Raw genomic sequence first — 19,659 nt, 5'->3', positions numbered from 1 at the left:
ATCTACAGCCCTAAAACAATGTGGATTTATCAACTGAATAGCACCGTGCTCCACAAGGTTGTTTTAGTTGAAATCGGTGACTTATTACAACACACAAGACTAGAATATTTCTGTTTCTTCTAGATGTCACCTGTAAGTATCTCTGCTGTCACCATTCTTCTAGATGTCACCTGTAAGTATCTCCTTGGTGTTAAAAAGTCTTTGGTTATTAAAAATAACCTAAAAAAAACCACAGCTGGTGGCAGTTATGCCATTCTAGTCCTCTCAGAGTGCAGCTAAACCACGTACACAGGCAGAAGCTGCATGGTATAAAGAATTCCCAGTAGCAAGGCACAAACTCATTAAAATGGATCTCATGCATCAATTTTGTCCCCTCATATCAAACCTGTCAGAGCTCATTGGCTGTTTACTCAGGTTAGACAGAGTTTTGATGGGAAACCTCAAGCATACAGTGGCTTAATGTGGTCACCTGCTTATCCACTGCCTTCAGGAAGGTGACAAGATCACAAGCTACTGGCAGAGCAGATTTATAAGGAAGAAGACAATGCTGCAATCACTGTTTATTTCACAAAGCAAAAAAAAATTAAAATAAATAACAAAATCAGACCTAAAACCAGCACACTGATTCATCAAAATGTGTTCCTGCTCTTAGAATTTTGATGCCAAATCTGAGCCTTACTGTCTACAAAATCACCCCCCCCAAAAAAAAAAAATCCTGCAATCAAACCAAAGCAATAAAAATGTTGCTTCAAATATTTAAGAAAAAGTAGACGAACCAAAAACTGCCTGAAGAATCATAAACAAAGAGGGAAGACAAAATGGAAAAATGTTGAGTGAGCACCTGTGAAGGTTAGCAGTCAGTCTGCTCTAATTTCACCTTTAATAAAGACCTGGTAAACATCCAGCTAATTAAAATGCAGGCCATATTTATTTGAACGTTTTGCAAAACCCCAGAGAGAATTAATATTACAGGAAGCGTGGGGGCTAGAAAAAGCTGGCCAGATGATAAAATGCGATTCAGCCAGGAAAATGAAAGAAATCTCAAGTACATCTGGGGAGAAAATAATGTGACACAGATATTTCCAGTGAAAGGCTAACTGTGTCACTGGATTCAACCATGCTGAAAGAAACCTCTTCATGACTGGCAACATCAATAACAAGGTGGTAAAACAGAACAGTTTGGGCATCAGATTGGATAATGTTATGCATGGTCCAACACACCCTCAGGCCCAGAGAGAGATGTGATAAGTGCCCATATATATGTATATGTATCTGTATACACACACTGATGGATACAGAGAGGGAAAGGGAGAGTAAGGCATATTTTATATAAAAAAAAATAATTAAATTGAAGCCTTAACAGAGAATACAGAGTTGCAATCTCCCCCTCTCTCTCTCTTTAATTCACAAGGCAAAAGCAATTCTAAAGAGGGCCTGAATCCAATCAAGTTTTTCACATGCTTTAATTTAAGTAGACAGAAAAATAAATTGAAGAGTTGAGATAAAAAATAGAGAAAGAGCACCAGGGGGTTGTTTGGTTTGGTTTTGAGTTTTTCGGTTGGTTTTGAAGTGAGTGGAGGAAAAGAATCCCTTCCAGTGATGGAAATGGAGGGCTGTCCAAAACTGAGCAGCAACAGAAGGGGGGAAAAAATTATGATACACTTGTCTCTTAGACATGCTTCATTACTGAAATGCCAAAGCCACTACTACTATTTGTGAATCCCGTTAGTAATTAAAGTTCTGGATATAGTGAGACAGAGAAAATTTTGGCTTTCTGCACTTTAAGCACCGAGACACCCCACCCAAAGATACTTTTCTCCTTCATCTCTCACAAACAGCCACCACTGTTCCATGCTCTCAGAACAGCCAGAACACCCAGTCACACCGAGGAAAATCTGCAAGTTCCCTCCACAGGAAAATAAGAGTTTCCTTGATATTAACACCTCCATTCCAGGAGCTGATTAAAGGATCAGAAACCACTCCTACAGCAGGGTAACATCGCTCACTTTCCTCTGTGACATCAAAACGTGATTCTTTGACATGTGGATCAGATGTTTTCCACCTCCATCCCTTCGAGTCACTCCAAACACCCGCCTCCCACAAAGCTGCTGAAATCCTTGCATCCAGTGTTAAGGATACCACAGTCATAATTTTTAAATTATCCACCTGATCAAAATACTCCAATGTAGGGGAGTAGGAAGCAAGCAGAGAGTAGCCAGAGGAAAGGTCACAGAGTCATAGAATCATTTAGGTTGGAAAAGAGCTCTAAGATCATCGAGTCCAACCATTAACCCAGCACTGCCACGTCCACCACCAAACCACGTCCCAAAGTGCCACGTCCACAGGGGTTTTTAGCATTTCCAGGGCCAGTGATTTCACCACTTCCTTGGGAAGCCTGTTCTTTCCTAATATCCAATCTTTCCTAATATCCAAATCTTTCCTAATATCCAATCTAAACCTCCCCTGGCACAACTTGAGGCCATTTCCTCTTGTCCTATCACTTGTTACCTGGGTGAAGAGACCGACCCCCACCTCACTACAACTTCCTTCAATGAGCAGTTTTAAATGCATCTCCTTGCTCAGTTACATTTTTAGTTTACAATGAGACAGAGTGTGAAAAATGTTTGCACAAGCAAGAAGTGCTAAGTTTTTACCATTTCCACTTTCTGGTACTATAAGAGACACTGTCCTCTTAAAAGAGCAGAGCTCTCAGGAAAAATGGGGAAAACCGGCCTTTTGTTAAATAATGTAGGAAATAACTTCTTCCTGGGTCCCTTAGGAAAATAACCTTGCTGAAAGGGAAAGTGAGGAAGCAATATATTGTCTTTGGAGATGGGCAAGTGCACTTCACAAGTCTTCAAGAAGCCTGGAAAACACATTACTGTAACAACAAACCTGCAGCCTGACCTGAGCATGGCTGAATGCTACTCACAGCAGCTTTCCAGGGAGTCAAGGAAGTTCAGCAGATGGAGGGGTTTGATTGCTGTACTTTTTACCAAAACATTCTGTGCTGTCACAACTTTGAGCAGCAGAATTAAACCTCACTGACAAATTTCTGGTAGAAGGTAGTTTACTTCCAGAATTTTTTTAATTTTATTTATGTTCAAATACCTAAGCATAAAAAAAATTGTCCTCTTCATCAGACTCCAGCTGGAAGCAGGAGAAATCTTGCATCTAGAGCATCCAGTGGCACAGGGTGAAATGTATGCTGAATGCCTGTTTTTTGGCAGCTCTGGTTAAGCACTGATGTCAAACTGAAGCAAGAAAGATCATAGCTCATGACTAGACACAATTGCAATCAAAGGGCTGGACTTCATCCTTGTGATCATCAACAGCAAGCTCATTCTGATCACAGGACTCTGCACACAGGACCACTCTGCATAAAGAGATATTTTTTTTTCCTTCCTGTAAGTACAAACCTCTTGGCTGAAAACACAGTGATTGCTCTGTGTGAGCTGAACCTCTGCTGTAATCTCCAAACCCCAGCACAAACTGCAGTGCTGTATTTCAGATATCACCACGTGATAACTACTGGCAAACACTGACTGCTTGACTGGCAACTGCAGCAGTTTGTGCACAAAGAGATCCAGGAGCCCCTGAGCCTTTTAAAGACGAGACTTGAGGAACTGTGTGTAAATAAATAATGCAATTCATTACATCAAATGTAGGTCACTGTACATCAGTGACACCTCTCAAGCCATGGTCCAGTGTGACTAATTCCTGGCTGATGGGAAGTACCGTGGCTGGAAGGCTCATCTGCTGTCACCAGCATGTCAGTCACAGCCCTTCAGGGAACTCTGTTCCACCCGTGCTCACCCACCTTCCCTCAGATCTGCCATTCCTTCAGTGCAGCATTAAATATGCTGCTGTGCACAGTCCATATTATCTGTCTCTCTCCTTTTCTGTGTTTTTTTTTTAAGCAGTCACACTCCATGTATAAATCAGATTCTTGCATGGTATGTCATTAGATGGGAAAATGGGAATTCGGAGAGGTCAGGGCACGAACCTATTCACGATCCTGCTCTTGGCACTGAGCTATTCAGACACACAGAAAAACTCCAAATCCCTTGCAGTTATCAGCATCAGGATAGGAAGGATTCATAACAGAAGTACAGTACGTAGTGACAGACCCACGTTAATTCCTCAGCCTTTCTCTTTGTTTACAGCTCTTCTCCGTTCTGCTCTTTTCTCTCTGCTGATCCCTGGACACTGACCTTCAGTTTTAGCAACCCCTTTCTGCCCTCCTTCCCCTTCAACCACACCCATCCTTTGCTCTCTCTGGGACTAATTAAGACATGGATGGACTCTGCCCTCTGTTTTCACCCAGGCAAAGCAGAACCAGCAATTATTTTACCTTCCTTTCTAGCCCAGCTTCACTGTTCTGTGTGTGAAGAAGGAATGAACCAAGCACTGCACTCCCACTGCCTTGCACTTGCTCAGTGGGAGCAGAAGCACAATCCATGGCACTTTTCTCCACTATTGTCTCTTGATTTTATGGCTGTTATTACAAAAATATTCTTTGCTGCACCCTTTGGTCCTGCAGGACCTTGGCTGTTGTCGGCGGTTCCAAGATCAACACAAACTTTATTCCAAAAGCCTCTTTCTTTGGGAATGCTTTGTGAAGGAAAGCTGTAAGAGGGAAAGGAAGCTTTTGAGCAAGATTTACTCAGCTATCCATCACAGTGTTCTAGGAGGATTTAAGCTTTTATGTTTAGTGTCATCTAATGAAAACCCATAAGAGCTGGTTACCGATCTGAGAGAACACTGCACATCATTACTCTCCCTGTTATAATTCAAATGAACTTCAGATTCAGTCTCAGGTCCACTGACAGTATCAAATTCTTTAGAATAAAGTAGGATCTTCAGAAGAGATCCTGTAGTTCCAGCTGCAGAGGTTGGTACAGCAGCAAACTTGCACTTTGTGAGCCCCTTGAGACTTCTCAGAGCTACCATCAGTCCTTCTATTTTGCTGACACCACACAGGTCCTTAGGCAACACAGGCACCTTCTGCACGGTTTGACTGCTTTTGCTAGAGGACACAAAGAGGCAAATACAACACACTTGATGCATCTGGAGCAGACTGACAACTGCCAAGGTCTGCTGCTGTCCTTCTCTGTCAGAGAGTTTGTAACACAGCTCTATACAGTGGAGGTGGCTGAATATTTCATCTAACAATTATTATTCAAAATGGAGCTTTCCAGTATGAAAATATTTCTGGGTGTTTGCTGTTGGAGGCCGGGGCTTTCTACTTTTCCTCTAGAGAAATTCATCCAAATAACTGGGTTTGCCTTGCTTTAAAAATCTTTTCTGTTTTTGCTACCTTGGCCCCAGAGGACACCCTGAAAAAGCTTTTTGGCCTCAGATTTGCTGCCACATGGAAAAGACAAAGTGTAGGAGCAAAACCCCAATTATGTAGCTGTTCCCCTGAGAGACAGACAAGCACATGCACACCTTTTCAGTCTGCAGCTGTCCTTGCACATGGAGACTTCATAAAAATTGGTTTTTCTGCCTCCAAACGTGGGCACCTTCCCGTTTATTGAACATGGAGTCTGACCTAGTGGGATACTCCTTGGAAATGCTCCAGCAATGGGTCTTATGTTTCAACTCCCAATTACTTTACAATAACCTGGAGGCATGACATAAAATTGCAGCCAGGAAACAGAAGATGTTTTTGCCCAGCTCTATTTTTTCCACACTTTGATCACTGTGGACATCACTGTGCTCTCTGAAAATTAAGCATACAGACAAAAGCAGATATGCTCAGAAAATATAATCCTGCTTTAACCAAGGAATAACCTTCCTAAACACTTTCTAAAAGGGTGGGATATTTTTACATTATAAAAGTAAAAACATTGCTTGTCTTGTTTGTTGGTTTGTTTTTTGTTGTTTGTTTGTTGTGTTTGTTTTTTTTTCTAAATTTTACATGTATATAAAAAGAGAGCTGATATCTAGATCAGTAACAGCTCCAATAAAGGATTCTGGTTCATCTACAGATCTCTCTATCCTAGTAGTCAGAATTGCACTACAGGTAGACAGGTATATGAAATATTTACTCTAAATTGTTTTTGGAAATATTGCATTGGGTTTTAAGTCATGCAGAAAAGAAAAAAAAAATCCTCTCTGTTGGTCCACTTGCTTATAAAGCTTTCCCACTGAAAATCCTCTCTGTTGGTCCACTTGCTTATAAAGCTTTCCCTATTTCTTGTCATAGGGTGTTTCCCTTTCCCTGCTGTAAGGTTTAAGCTTCCTGGGCTAGTTGTGTCTTCCATTTTAAATGGATATATCATCCCAATGAAAATCATGGATGTATAGAATGCTGTGGGTTGGAAGGGACCTTAAAGATCATCCAGTTCCACCCCCTGCCATGGGCAGGGACACCTTCCACTAAACCAGGTTGCTCCAAGTCCCATCCAGCCTGGCCTTGGACACTTCCAGGGATGGGGAATCCACATCTTCTCTGGGCAACCTGTGCCAGGGCCTCACCACCCTCACAGGGAAAAATTTCTTCCTAATATCTAATCTAACCCCACTCTCTGTCAGTTTGAAGCCATTTCCCCTTATTCTGTCACTACCTGCTCTTGTAAACAGTCTCTCTCCATCCTTCTGGTAGCTCCACTCAGAAAATGTTCTTCTCATCTTGATCCTCTTCCCCACTTTTTTTATTCTTTGTTTTTTCTTATCATTCCATAAATACTACCTCGTTTTCCCAAAAAAGTTTTGTCCACCTCAAGCCATGGAAACCATCATTCTCCAAGTGTGTATCTTTTTATATTCTCGCTCTTTCACAGCAGAGGTTTTTTTCCCTCAAGGTGACTCTCATTTTTGCTGATGCTAATGAATAATCAATAAATCAGTTACATTAAGAAACAAGAAGAAAACAAATCAGGACTTGATATTTCCAATATTTAACGGTGAAATTAAAATCACACCAATAAATCTGGTCTAGCACATAGAAAAAAAAAAACAACCACCAAACATGCAAGCAGGGGCTGCATAAGCAAGAATATGCATTTCCTTGGAATATTGATCATTAGGGAAACAGCTCAATAGTCATGTTATGTCTTGCATCCTATTCATCAGCACTGGCATTCTAAGACAGGCTTGATCAATACCTCTCATTTGGGTTCATGGCCAGATTATTGCAAAATTGATTATGGGCAAAACTCAAGCCAGTTGTTTTATGAAACACGTGTGGGTTGGGGTTTTTAAATGCTCTCACTATTAAGCTGCTGTTACAGAGCATTAAATGGCGAACAAACAAATCTTGCCATCCCTGTGGTTAAAGCAGAGCAATGTTTTCCTGCCTCCCTCCTGCCCTTGCATGACAGGTAGCACTGACCTGGCATCTAACCTGTGATTTCATCTCTGAAACTAAATCTCTTCCGTGACATGACCCAATGTGATAAACTCAGATTTTTAGTAGCTTCGGTTGTAATGAATTATGTTTTATTTCCATTTAGGGTTCTGCCAACTGCAGAATTAAGGGATTGTGAGATAATTAGAAACTTGTTAAAGTTTGTAATAGATATTTTATGATGGTAGCCTGGTCAACCACAGCCAGAAGTTGCATTAAGGAAAGTAAATTATTAGATTTAGGTCGATATAGTTAAATGTTATTACACACTTTTATCCCCCAAAAGTTTAGGGTTAAAACCAATATAATCCACTCAAAATAAAATTGTCTATAAGTAGAAGCCATGGTGGTCTGCAGAACTGCCATATTTTCTTCCCTAAAGAAGGGATTACAGAGACCTGTGTGCCCTACTCCTGACTCCAGGGGGAAGGGCAGGACTGAGCCACCCAGGGATATCACAAAAGTACAAGGTATTAATGTTCAGCTCAAAAAAAAAAATCAGATTGAGAGGATACGATCTATGTTGACTGAGGAAATATGCATTTTTTCTTATAATTCATAATGAACAAACTTAAAAAAAATAAAAATTAAGGTAGTTAACCACACAGACATACACTTTTTTTTCTCCAGGCAACACTCACACATACAGATATATGTGCATCATGTAGCAGTCTATTTTAGGATGAAGGAAAATAAGCACATCCATCCACTGTTGCATTAAATAATCATAGTTTTGATAATCCTAAGCATATTTCTGTATCATTATTCAGAGAATAATGGAAAGCTTATTTGTGTATTTAAATACAAATCTGACTTGTGTTGGCTGAAGTGTTGGTGAGTCCTACAACTCAGGTATTACAGACCTCTTTGAGAGAACACATTGCATTTCAGTTGCTCAATGACAAAAATAATATTTCCTATTAAAATCCAAGAGCATAATAAGGAAGAGAATTCACCAAGCCTAAACAGTGAACCAATAATACAGAACAACTGCTCATCAGTTACATGGTACTTAAAATATCTACCAAATCCTTAGAAAGCTCTTTGAAATATATTTTTTGAAAAAGTAGAACAAGGTGATGTCAGGAATCAATAAAATACAGAGAGAAATGAAATCTATAATATGAGTCATATAGAGACATAGATATTCCATCAATGCCATGTTTGTCAGAAAGAAAAGATCATTAATATCCTGAGGATGCTACAAAAACATTTCCACACACTGAAGGATCATAAACACAAATATATTCTTAAATATATTCTGCAGCAACATTTAATTCCAACTGGTTTTTTTTCCATTCTGTATCACTCTGGACCAACACATTTCTTCACACATAAATCATTTGTACAGGTAACAACAGCACCATGTGTGTAATACATAGAATTTAGGTATGTACTATACTGAAAATAGTCTTCCTACGTTTTCCTTCTCCCATGAATTTCTTAGAGTGTTTGTGCTTTAAAACATTAGATATTCTTTGCCTGAATTCCCTGTACTTCCTGAAAAATGCCTCACATTTCCTCACTTTGCCAGTAAATAGATTAATGCACATAACTGCTTTAGTATAGATTGTTTCACTTCAATATGTTCAGATTATGGCACTGTGCTTAAGCCTCCAGTGTTATCTGTGAAGATATCTGAGATTAAAATGCTGTGAAAGTATAAATATCAATTACATACCTCATTTAAACATAACCAAACAAATTTAGACTCTGGGTTTCTCCTAATCCACGAGTAGCATTACGAGTGAAAAAAAACAATTACAACCCAGCACATGTTTTGTGACACTCAAATTTCTTCGGCACGTGGGAGTTCTTTATCAAAGTTAAAACACAACCCCACTGCCACAGCACCAGAAGGCTGGGTTTGTGTCTGGTATAAAACAAAAACCACGTTATTTTTTCCCCCAAGCAGGGCTGTCTAAAGCCTTCACGTCACACACCCAGTCACAGGGATGCAGCAATGCTGAAGTGCAAGGATGACATCCCATCCAGCTATAACTGAATCCAAGGAAACATCAGGCATTTGGGGAGGGGGGAATCATCCAGAAACATCCCTGCCAGTGGTAGCTGGGAAGGAAAACCATAAGAGCCTACCTGAGACAAGCGAGACTGTGTCTTTCTCCCATGAGACAACAGTGATGTATGCCTCCACAGAGGAGGGGATAATGCACTTGAACACTGCTACATTGCCTCTCATGGCTTTCTGGTCCTCCACACGGACTGTATAGGGTTCCCGTAAAACTGGAGGGGGGAAAAAGAGGAGCCATTAAACAAGTTGCCACCGCACATCTCGTCTCATCCCTTTCTTCAGTCGGTTTTGCAGATCCCCCCCGAGAAGGTGACTCAAGCTGTGAGCTCTTCTGCCTCAGTAAATGACACTATTTCACAAAGTTAACATTTGAAAGCATTCCCAGAGCTTTTTTTTCCTCAAAATCTGCATTTCACCATTCCTGTGCCCTTCCCCCCCCTCATCCTGGGGGCGAGGAGAAAGGCTGGGGTAAGAACTGTGTGTTGATGGGGGTAAATGGTGTTATGCCTTCTGTTAACTTGTCTAGTTTCTCGTGCCACGTTTCCCTTCACGAAGGGTTTTCTGCCCTATCAAAGAGCACGAGGGAACATGCGGGCTCTGTGTGTGAATTAGACATCCAAAGGGGAGAAGAGAAGGTCAGTGTCATTTAGGATTTTGAAGAAGTGAGAAGCAAAGGAGAAAATTGATGGAGGTGACAGCAAGAGAAAAACCAAAGTGTCTCAGAAACACAGAGAAATGAGAGCACGAAAGGTAAGAGCTACACTGGATTGACCAGCCCTGAAAGAAATCAGATAATGGTAAGAGAACAGAAACAAAACCATGATTGCAGCAAGTAAAAACATGTTACATTAAAAACCAGCACGATTCAAAAAAACACTTAGGTCCAGACTTATTTGTCTTGCATCTGAAAGAAATAATTTAATGAACAGAGAGAAAAAAAGCACAACTGGATGGACAAAGAGGATAAAAGCACAACTGGAGAAATCCTAATATTGCTGGGATGATATGGAGCTGCATTGTGTAGGAGAATGGAAAGGAGGAAAATTCTGGCTCAGAAATAATTCCATGAAGAGTGAGGGATGAAAATTTCTGTGAGCAACAGTTGATGGAGAAGGTGGTAGAGCAGGGAAGAAACAGATGTTGTCCACTACAACATATAAATAAATGGGTAAGACAGGACAGGCAAAGCCAGTAAATCCTTTTCAGAGTTTACAAAAGCATTTCTATACAGCAGGAGCACTGGAATTTTTAAGAGTCAGCCCCATTTACAATGTATTTCATGAAAAAAAAGGCAGACTACTGAGATGCAACTGTAGTCTTCACAAATGGAAACAGCATCAAGTTTTCAGGTCCAGTGCTACCACTGCAAGAAGGAAGAATGAAGTTCTCCACCCCAAACACTGTTATAACAATATCACTGTTAGAAGCCCTAACTAAAAAAATAAATGTAATAAAAATAAATTCAATTAAAAACTAAATATCTTTTTTAAAAAGAAATAAATTCCGTTTTCTATTGTAAGAAAGGCACTACTAGTTTTTAAAAAGTAATTTATTTTTAATCAAAGGTTAAGATTCTTAACCCTGCTGCAAGTGTTGAACTTGTATTTGAAACACTTCAATACAGTGACTTTACAACAGTGGCTGCCCTGTGATGAAGCAGCCCCCTAATCTTGTACTACACCGAGGGAATGGCACATAGATCATCTTAATGAGGCTGACTTTTGTCTAAGGCTCCTGCTTCAGTCATCATTTACAGAACAGGCCTGTTTAGCAGCAATGTCCTAACACACTGTTAAAGGTATTTGTACCTTTCAGACCAGTTGGCCATTTTGAAAATCTGCCCGAATACAGAAACCATGTGGGGCACAAAAACTGGAAAGAGGTTTATTCACATCCTTGCTTAAAAGAATTTACATTATTGTGATTTTCGAGGTCCCTCAGCTATTTCCAGATTGTAGTTTTGAGAGTTCCCATGAATAAATTGCTGATTTTTACTTCTTTCAATTTTTTTTTTTTTTTTTTTTTTTAAATCCCAGGTCATTAATTTATATGAGAATTTCTTGGCTAGAAAAATATACTCTTCCCTGCCATGACTGCACAGGGAAGCTTGAAGACAAAAAGGAGATATTCACCTTTAATCCCATGTGGGACAGGCCTGGAAGAGGGTTGGGTTTGGGTTCATTGGTAGGGGGATTATGTTTTTGGAGGGGTTGAGGATATGTGTTGCACTACATGCAAAATTACATGAAAAAACACAATTACAGTGATTTGTGAGCTGGAACTCTTGTATCTGCTTCCCATATCCTTGGGGAAACAGGTAAATGAGGCTCAGACTTTCTCCAGCCAGCTGTGAGAATGGGCAGAGCTGTGCTAGTCTTTGTGCTAGGAACACAAGCTCCACAAAGCTTCTGCATTTTTAGGAAACCCCATTGCTGTTGGAGGGGCACTGGAAGCAGGAGGAGATAGAGAAGGGATTAGAAAAGGCCCCTCCAAAATCATGCTAATTAGGGCCAATCTGAAATAGTGTTCAGATTTCACATGAAAGTACCACATTAACAAATGAAATTCATAATTTCACATTTTAGCAGCACAGGGGTTATCACCTGAGCACAAAATACACTTACTGCTATGCACAGAAGGCTCTCAAAATTGTGTTTTGCTATGAATGAGGGATTACACAGGCCTTTGGAAAAGATGCTTGCTAATAACTATTGTCTGCCATCAGGCACAATGAGAGCTCTGACACACAGTACCAGTTCACATGAAGGAAAGGGACTTGTTTAACTTGTTATCCAAACCTCAGATTAACTGAGAAATTGAGTCAAATGGAGAAACGAACGGTAAAAGGTTAAAAAAGGGAAAGAAAAGAGGTAAAGGGACATTTCTGAGTTGGCCACAATAAAAAAATTGTTAACTTATGAGTCAAGCAGCTACAGCTGCTACTGCAAAGCCCTGTTTTGAGGTCCTTTTTCTATTTGCAAAGCTTATTGCTCAAACAGAGGGAGAAGATTTCTTTTGGGGTTCCATGGATTGATGGGTCACTGCTGAGTAACAAACAGAGCTACATCCTGTCACCCCTCTCATCTGCTTTACACCTAAAGGAACACCAAGCAAGTCATTGCAATTTTTAACCTCCTTCACATCACTTTTAGTTTATCTAAGAAATAGAAAAATTAGAAACTAATACTGGGGGGAAAAAAATTATGCCCAAAAGATGTTCAAAATTGAGATACTCAAACAAATCCACACATGAAAAAAGTATATTATGCTGTCTCTAAATATAATTCTTACAGACAACTTGTCCACAAATCCATGAAAGTAAAACCAAAAGCACAAAAACCAGAAGTGAGTTTCAACCATTAAGTTGGTTACAATGTGTTCTTATGAATCTTTGATTTTCAAGCTTTTCTTTGTGGACAACTGAACATTTTCATAAGGAACACGGACCATTATGGAAACTCCCCATATATGTAGCATGATAACTTGCTTCTTGTGCAAGAAAACCCACTTTTCTAGACTAAAATTTTAATGAGACATGAATTTCATGGAAACCTGGTTTTTATTCTTGCCTCCCCATTGTCTACCAGCTACAGATCTCTGAATGTTAATTTATTGTTAAGAAGAAGAGAATACATTTTCCTATTTAAAAAGAAAGTCACGGGCAAATCTACTTGCTAAGTGTCCACGGTTCTCCCTGTGAAATTCCTGTGAAGAGATATCTCCAAAGGAAAAGTAATTCTCTTGTGGGAAAAGCCAAGCTTAGCTCCACCAACAACAAAGAGGTTCCAAGGATTTGCATTTGCCAAGGGTCAGCTCCCAGACTACTTTTTGTTTGTTTGTTTGAATATTTTAATTAACTGAAGTGGGTAGACAAAAATCTTCAAAAACAACGCAATCATGTGTTTATGTGTTGTAACAAAAGGCCTAATTTTGATCCCACTCTAATTCTCCACTTGCTGACCCAGCCAGTAGAGAAAACAGATGCAAAACCACTGCGCTCATTTGCATCTTTCAGCTTAAAGAGGAAGCACTGCCTGTGGACCCACAGCAGTTGTTGAATCATTGCACAGGACACAAGTTTTTCCTCTAAAAATAGAGCACAAGTGACTACAAGGAAATGAGAAGGGATGTGATTGGGCAAATATCCCTCTTTTCCTCCAGCCCCTGTACAAAATATCCAAAGACTCATCTTTTTCCTTCATAGCTCTTTAAATGTGTGAGCATGGTCTGATTTCATTATCAGTTCGTTTTTCCTTATACCTGTGCTCAACTGATTAAGATCATTGGAAAACTAACTTTTTATCCCCCAAAATAATTCAAACTAAGGAGGAAAGAATCCAGTATTTTACTGAATATTGTTAAGAGTTCAGAGGTTACATTTCTGTCCATTCTCCCTCGATTTACAGCTGCTGCTGCCCTTTGAAACACCGAAATTTCCCCCCTCCTCAAGCCCCTTCGAACCCAAATAAAAGACAGTACTTACCAGCCTTAATGTGAACATCCTGACTCCTGATTTTCCCTGAAGGATTTTCAGCTGTGCAATAGTAAGTGTTATCATGGATTAAGTTATTAAAGCTTGAAGGAGGGAAGGGGAAAATTTGGAGAGTGCCATTGGGGTGGACGTGGCGGATCCCTGGGACATCGTAGATCTCCTCGCCCGTCGCTAGGTACCATCTGAGCGTCACAGGGGGGATCCCTGCAGCTGGACAGGGGACCAGTGTCCCTGTGGTGCTGGCAAACACTACCTCTTGCAGAGATGCATTGACAAAGTATAGACTGGCGTGTAGCTCTTCACTGAAAACTGCAAGACAAAAAAAGAGAGAGAGAAGAAACGTTGAAAATCGAAGGAATTTTTTTCAGCCGCGCGCGAAATAATTCGACGCCGAAATCAAATGGGATGCCCGGGGAAGGTAATCAAAGCATCTGGATCCTAAGGTGAGCTCTAATAGAATGTTCCTTGTTTTCAAAGGAAACATCACCAGATTAAACACACTAAGTGTAGGTAAAATGAGAAACTCTTTCAGTGTAAATTGATGCAAGCCCGTTTGCTTTTGCATTCGCTGGTGCAGCACTCTTTGTGAGCCCAGCAAAAATCTAGTAATCTACTTTTATGACATTTCTAGCAACTAAATTTCTGCCTGGAACACAGGCATTTTCTGTTAGCATCTCTAAATTTATTTCTACAGTCTTACCATGGCAAAAATGACACATCAAGTAATAAAAAGAACTGAGCAAACAGTGGAAAAAATCCCCATAATTCTTCAGTTATAATACATATCTATACTTAATACAGATGCAGGTTAATAATAGATTATACCACTTGGTCAGATCTTTCTAACAAAGACCTATAAACCTGGGTACAAAGCATGATAATCTTGGTTCTGCCACCCATGTGACTGCAGTTCCCCTCCCAGCCTGAAACTGTGGATTCTATTACACTGAAAAAAGTCTGTACTGGTCAGAACATAAGATTAGCCCTCATTCCTCTGAACACTCCTGCCATGGGTTATTCTGTTGTTACCCAGAGGGCTTGAAAGTTCCAGGTGGCTTGAAGGTTTCCCAATATTTCATCCAAAGTACCTTCCTAACCTTCTCTGTCTGAGAGCATATCAGCATAACAAAATTTTTGTTTTCCAGTAAATGGGAGGATACATTCAAATACCACCACCCTGCTTCACATTTCCTAATAGTGAAAACATGACAGTTTATCTTGACACAAACACAGAAACTTGGATATTTCACTATATCTCAAAAGCATTAGATTCTGACATGATTTTCTAAATCAAATCTGGAAAGGATTAAGTTTCTGAAAAGGTGACCATAGTGCAACAAACCCCAGTGAGCATCAGTGGGACGTATTTGAGTTTAGCCTTCATTGGCACAAAGTGGATTCTCTCATCCTGCAGAAAGCACTTGTTATTTATCCTGCATAAAGAACTTGCAATCCCAATCCTAAATCATGAAGTGCCTTGTCTACCTCTGTCTCTTATGGTAACCTGGAGCACAAAATAAGCTGTTTTATCATTCTCTGTTTTGATATTTTGAGAATATATAATGTGGGAAGATGTTGTCCTCTAAATGTCTTCTTGATATTGACCATCAGGAGAGACTCAAAAGAGAGAAAAACTGGCTCTGGGAATCCCCAGAAATAGAAGAGAGCCACTCCCCAATAAGTAAAGATGTCTGGCACGCAGGAGACAGACAGATAAATGAGCACCACAGAGAAGGATGAAAGGCACTTGGAGACTCAGAAAGGAGGAATTTCAAGCACTGGAGCTGAGCCCCTGCATATAGATAAAACAGGTGCTACTACAGAATAAAGTCCCTTGCAAAAAAACCAAATTCTACCTAGTTGGTGCAACCCCAGGAGAAACATGGGTACCTGGAAAACAAAAATAGTCACAATAGGACTAAGCCCAGGAAGAAGCAGGACTGAATAAGATGGTGCCACTTTTACATAATCACATTTCTAATTATAGTTGTACTTTGAAGCAGAGAACAGTATTGTTTGTAACATAATAGAGAACTAAAAAAAAAGAAAGAATTTGGCATTGTTCATCTGCTGTTCAAGCCATTCTCCACAAATACAAATGAAACAATCAACAGGGCACTTTAATTTCCATTGGCCAACAAGACAGTCGTGTAGAAGTAATAAACACAGCTCACATTTGCCAACTTTTATTATGCTGTACTGCTTCTTAACACATATTCAAGCAAAACCAGTAGGTTCCCTGGCCAAGAACAAAGAGGTGAATACCACATTAGAAATGCCATAAAATTAGAGAATATCAGGAACTCTGTTTGACACTTCCATAGAATCTAACTTTCTAATCAAATGCAGCACAGCTGAACTAGAGACTCGTACCAGCAGCACATAACAATGAATTTTTCCAGCTGCTTTGCATCCCCTGTAGAAGCTTTCACTACTTTTGACAAACTTTCCATCCATCAGCCTATATAATAGTGCTTCTTTTTAAAACAGCAGCTGCTGCACATTCATCTTAATGGCAGCCACAAACACACCAAGATCCCTGGAAAATAATTGTAGTGCTGTAATGCACACACATAAACATGGAGCTGACAATCCAGATGCATTTTATGGTGGAAAACACTGTGTAAGATACTTGGATGCATTCAACAACAGAAGTGGGATTTCAGAAGCCTTTATTAAAAAGATATTTCTCTGCAACGTTCCATAGGAAGAAAGTGATTAACTGAATAACACAAGAAGTGATTTATCAAAACCTAACTGGAACTGAGACAATTTAAAGATGATATATAATTATATGTTACTTAATGGTAAAATATGATCCAGCTAAACAAGGTATTTTACAGCAAGCTCAGACCAATAGTTGCAAAGAAGAGCTGCAGAGGAAGTTGATGGAAGTTATTGATATAAAACAGCAAAAAGAAATATGTGAAGAAAAGAGAAATACCCGAAGAACCAAGTTAACAAATAAATGAAAGGTAACCATAAAAGAGGAGGCAGAACTGAAACAGTTCACAGTCGAGTGACTGCACTTGGCCTGGACAGAGATGACATCAGATGACGTTGGTTGGTGGTGCAAGAGAAGAACAGGCAAAGGTGACTCCTGAATAAGGTTTATTTATTACTAAATCAATAATTCTTGAGGGAAACAGGAGGAAGCACCTCAGCAGTGCTCAGTGGATGCCCCAACCGAAATGAGAGGGTGACAAACAATCTGCACGAATTTTGGGGCGAGAAGACAAAGATCTGTGCCCTCAAGTGTGTGGTTAAAGGAGCACATCAACAGTTTATGAGATCAAGAGACGCTGGACAAGAGGCACTTCTTGATTCTCAGGTTCAGCAGGTACCATTATCCTCCTCATACAGGAACAGGAGGAGAGGAAGGGGAGGAGGAAGCAAAGGAGGGAGAAGGGGGTGGATAAATGTTTTGCAAGTTCAATCAGCATTCCTTAGACTCAACTGCTTGGAGCACTAAGGATGAACTGACAAAGTGTAATAGCCAAGGAAGTTTATCCTGCTTTTCAGGGACAGCACTGCCATGTTGTGCCTCGAAAATGCCATTCCTGCCTATAAGGGTGTGGTTTGTCAGGGCTTCACTGTATATTCCACAAGATAAAACAGGCTGAAATTGGTGTTTCAAAATTCTCCTTCTTAATGGGCAGAAAGGAACATCACCAAGATGTGAGAGAGAAGCTCCAACATTTAAACTACCAAACTGGGTCAGGCTTGGGCTTGCTCTGTGTAGGATTTATTGACCAACAAAGGGATCAGCACCAACAAAGAGATGAAAGAAAGCAAACCATGAAACCACCTGTCCTTCACTTCCCTTCCTCCACCCTTCTCTATGTCCCCCTCAGACTGCTTTACCTGCAAGAACCTTTGTCCTAATGACACCAAAAGTGAAAACTTCCCTGGAGTTTGCATGTAATATAAGAAAATTTTATACTTTGTATTCCCAGAATGCAATGGAGAAACTTGGTGTTGCACACTTCTCTTTCATCATGTTCTCTTTCATCTTTTAGTAAGTTTAAATAACACCTTTGTGATTTTGAAGCTATCTTTTTGGGCCTCAGGTTCTTCCTGTATCCTGCAACTGTCCATTTAAAGACCCGTTTTTCTCTTCAGTTCTTGAAAGCAACACACAACTCAGCATTCTCAAAAATATTAATAAAATGTCTGTGAACAATTAATTGAAACTTATATTTAATTCACCTTCCCTGCCCTTTTCAAGGGCTAAATACTAGTCCTGTAATGCTTTTGCAAGTGGAAAGTTTGGTCCTAAATGAATAACAATTTCAAAAGTAAGGGGGAAAATTAGTTCTCATCCCTTTGATTAATCAAATCCAGCATGAAATATTTATGTAGATAAAATAAAAGATATGAATCAAAGTGAAAGTCTGAAGCGAAGAGACCACTGAGATTATTTAGATAAAATAAAAATCAAAGTAGGAAAGATAAATTATGTAATTAAGCAGTCGACTGCTCTCCTGCACTACAGCAGGTTTATAGCAACAGCCTTGTCTGCCTTACAGTGGAACATCAGGTCTGCCACAGCCTTGGACATCAAAGTTTCATCTCCTTTTCTCTGGAACTGGGCAGTAATCAAGTATTTTCTTCAGGTTTAACAGATTACATAAGGTGTCATCTTCAAATTTAATATTTTTTTGCTGTTAGATACAGCTACCCAAACACAAGAGTCACAGAAGCAAACGGAATGAGTATAATAAAAACAGAGAAAAAAAAAAAAGAAAATAAGACAACTACAGTGCAAAGTCTAAGCTTTGCCTCTGTCAGAAACCAGTGATCCAGGAACACCCCTTTTTCTGAACGTTTTTCCCAGTGCTGACACTTGCAGTCTGCAACTGGAATGGCAGACACCTGGGAATGCTTTGTACCATGATGGGACAACACATTCCAGCAAAAGACAGTTCTGACAGTCGGGAAGATTTGTTCCAGGCACCTCCTCAGCCACATAAAGCAGGGGCAGAGCAGGATGAGGCACAGTCCCTGAAGTATTTAAGGGACTAAGAACCAAGACATTCTTATCGATGCATTGAGCTCTAATCAAAGCTTAAGAAAAACAATAAGATATCAACAGTCTGCCTGGCATGGGCATGAACCTAAAAGGATCCATCTTTTGCCAGTCCTCACATCAGAAATTCTTAAATACATCTCCAGGTTTCGGAAAGTTTGAAATAAAGGCTTTTTTTGTGTGTTCATTTTGTTGTGGTTTAGTGGGGGAGGCAGCACATAAAAAGCAACAGCAGAATCACTGCAAAAAAACAAGACAAAGATGTTCCCTTTTGCTCCCAAAACAGTGTGGGGAAGGGAGGCATAAAGGAAATTATCTGCCAAAATGGGAGGAAGAGGTAACAAGACAGGTGGAAGTCAGAAGGACACCTCAAGAAGGGATTTTTAAAAGAACTCCTTGGAATCCCACATCTCAGGAGAGATCTGAAAGCAGCAAGACACCTTTTTCACTGGCCTGAAATCAGAGTAGGAAGCAGACAAGGAGACATCATCTTAATCATAGCCATTAAAGACATATGGCTATTAGGTGGAGACCTAAATAAAATGAAAAGCCCAAATACAGCAGAACAATTGAGAAATTTAAAAAGCAGAAAAATTAAGACTCATTTTCCATATGGTCAGTGAAAAACATTGAAATCCTCATTAGCAGGGGAAAATAAAATATTGATTTCTTGCTGTGAAGACAGATATCTTCTAAGACAATTTAATGGAATTCATCTAAAAAGCACTCAAAAAAACCCCCAAAACAAAACA

General features: G+C 39.9%; 1 protein-coding gene across 1 annotated transcript in view; it reads right to left on the bottom strand.

The window, feature by feature from the left end:
* LOC127462341 (cell adhesion molecule DSCAM-like) overlaps positions 1-19,659 on the bottom strand; it is a gene marked incomplete at its 3' end in the record, with an annotated part of 313,820 nt that overhangs the window by 224,243 nt on the left and 69,918 nt on the right. Inside the window, exons 2-3 of the mRNA XM_051770867.1 lie at positions 13,870-14,187; positions 9,452-9,598 (exon numbers count right to left, since the gene is read on the bottom strand). Coding sequence (XP_051626827.1) covers positions 9,452-9,598; positions 13,870-14,187 — 465 coding nt within the window. The remainder of the gene's footprint in view (positions 1-9,451; positions 9,599-13,869; positions 14,188-19,659) is intronic.

The sequence above is a fragment of the Manacus candei genome, unplaced genomic scaffold (assembly GCF_025592945.1).
Source record: "Manacus candei isolate 608988 ecotype Guabito, Panama unplaced genomic scaffold, ASM2559294v1 h1tg000126l, whole genome shotgun sequence".
Taxonomy (NCBI): domain Eukaryota; kingdom Metazoa; phylum Chordata; class Aves; order Passeriformes; family Pipridae; genus Manacus; species Manacus candei.
Note: the sequence above shows the minus strand (reverse complement) of the source record. Positions and strands in the feature narration are given on the sequence as shown.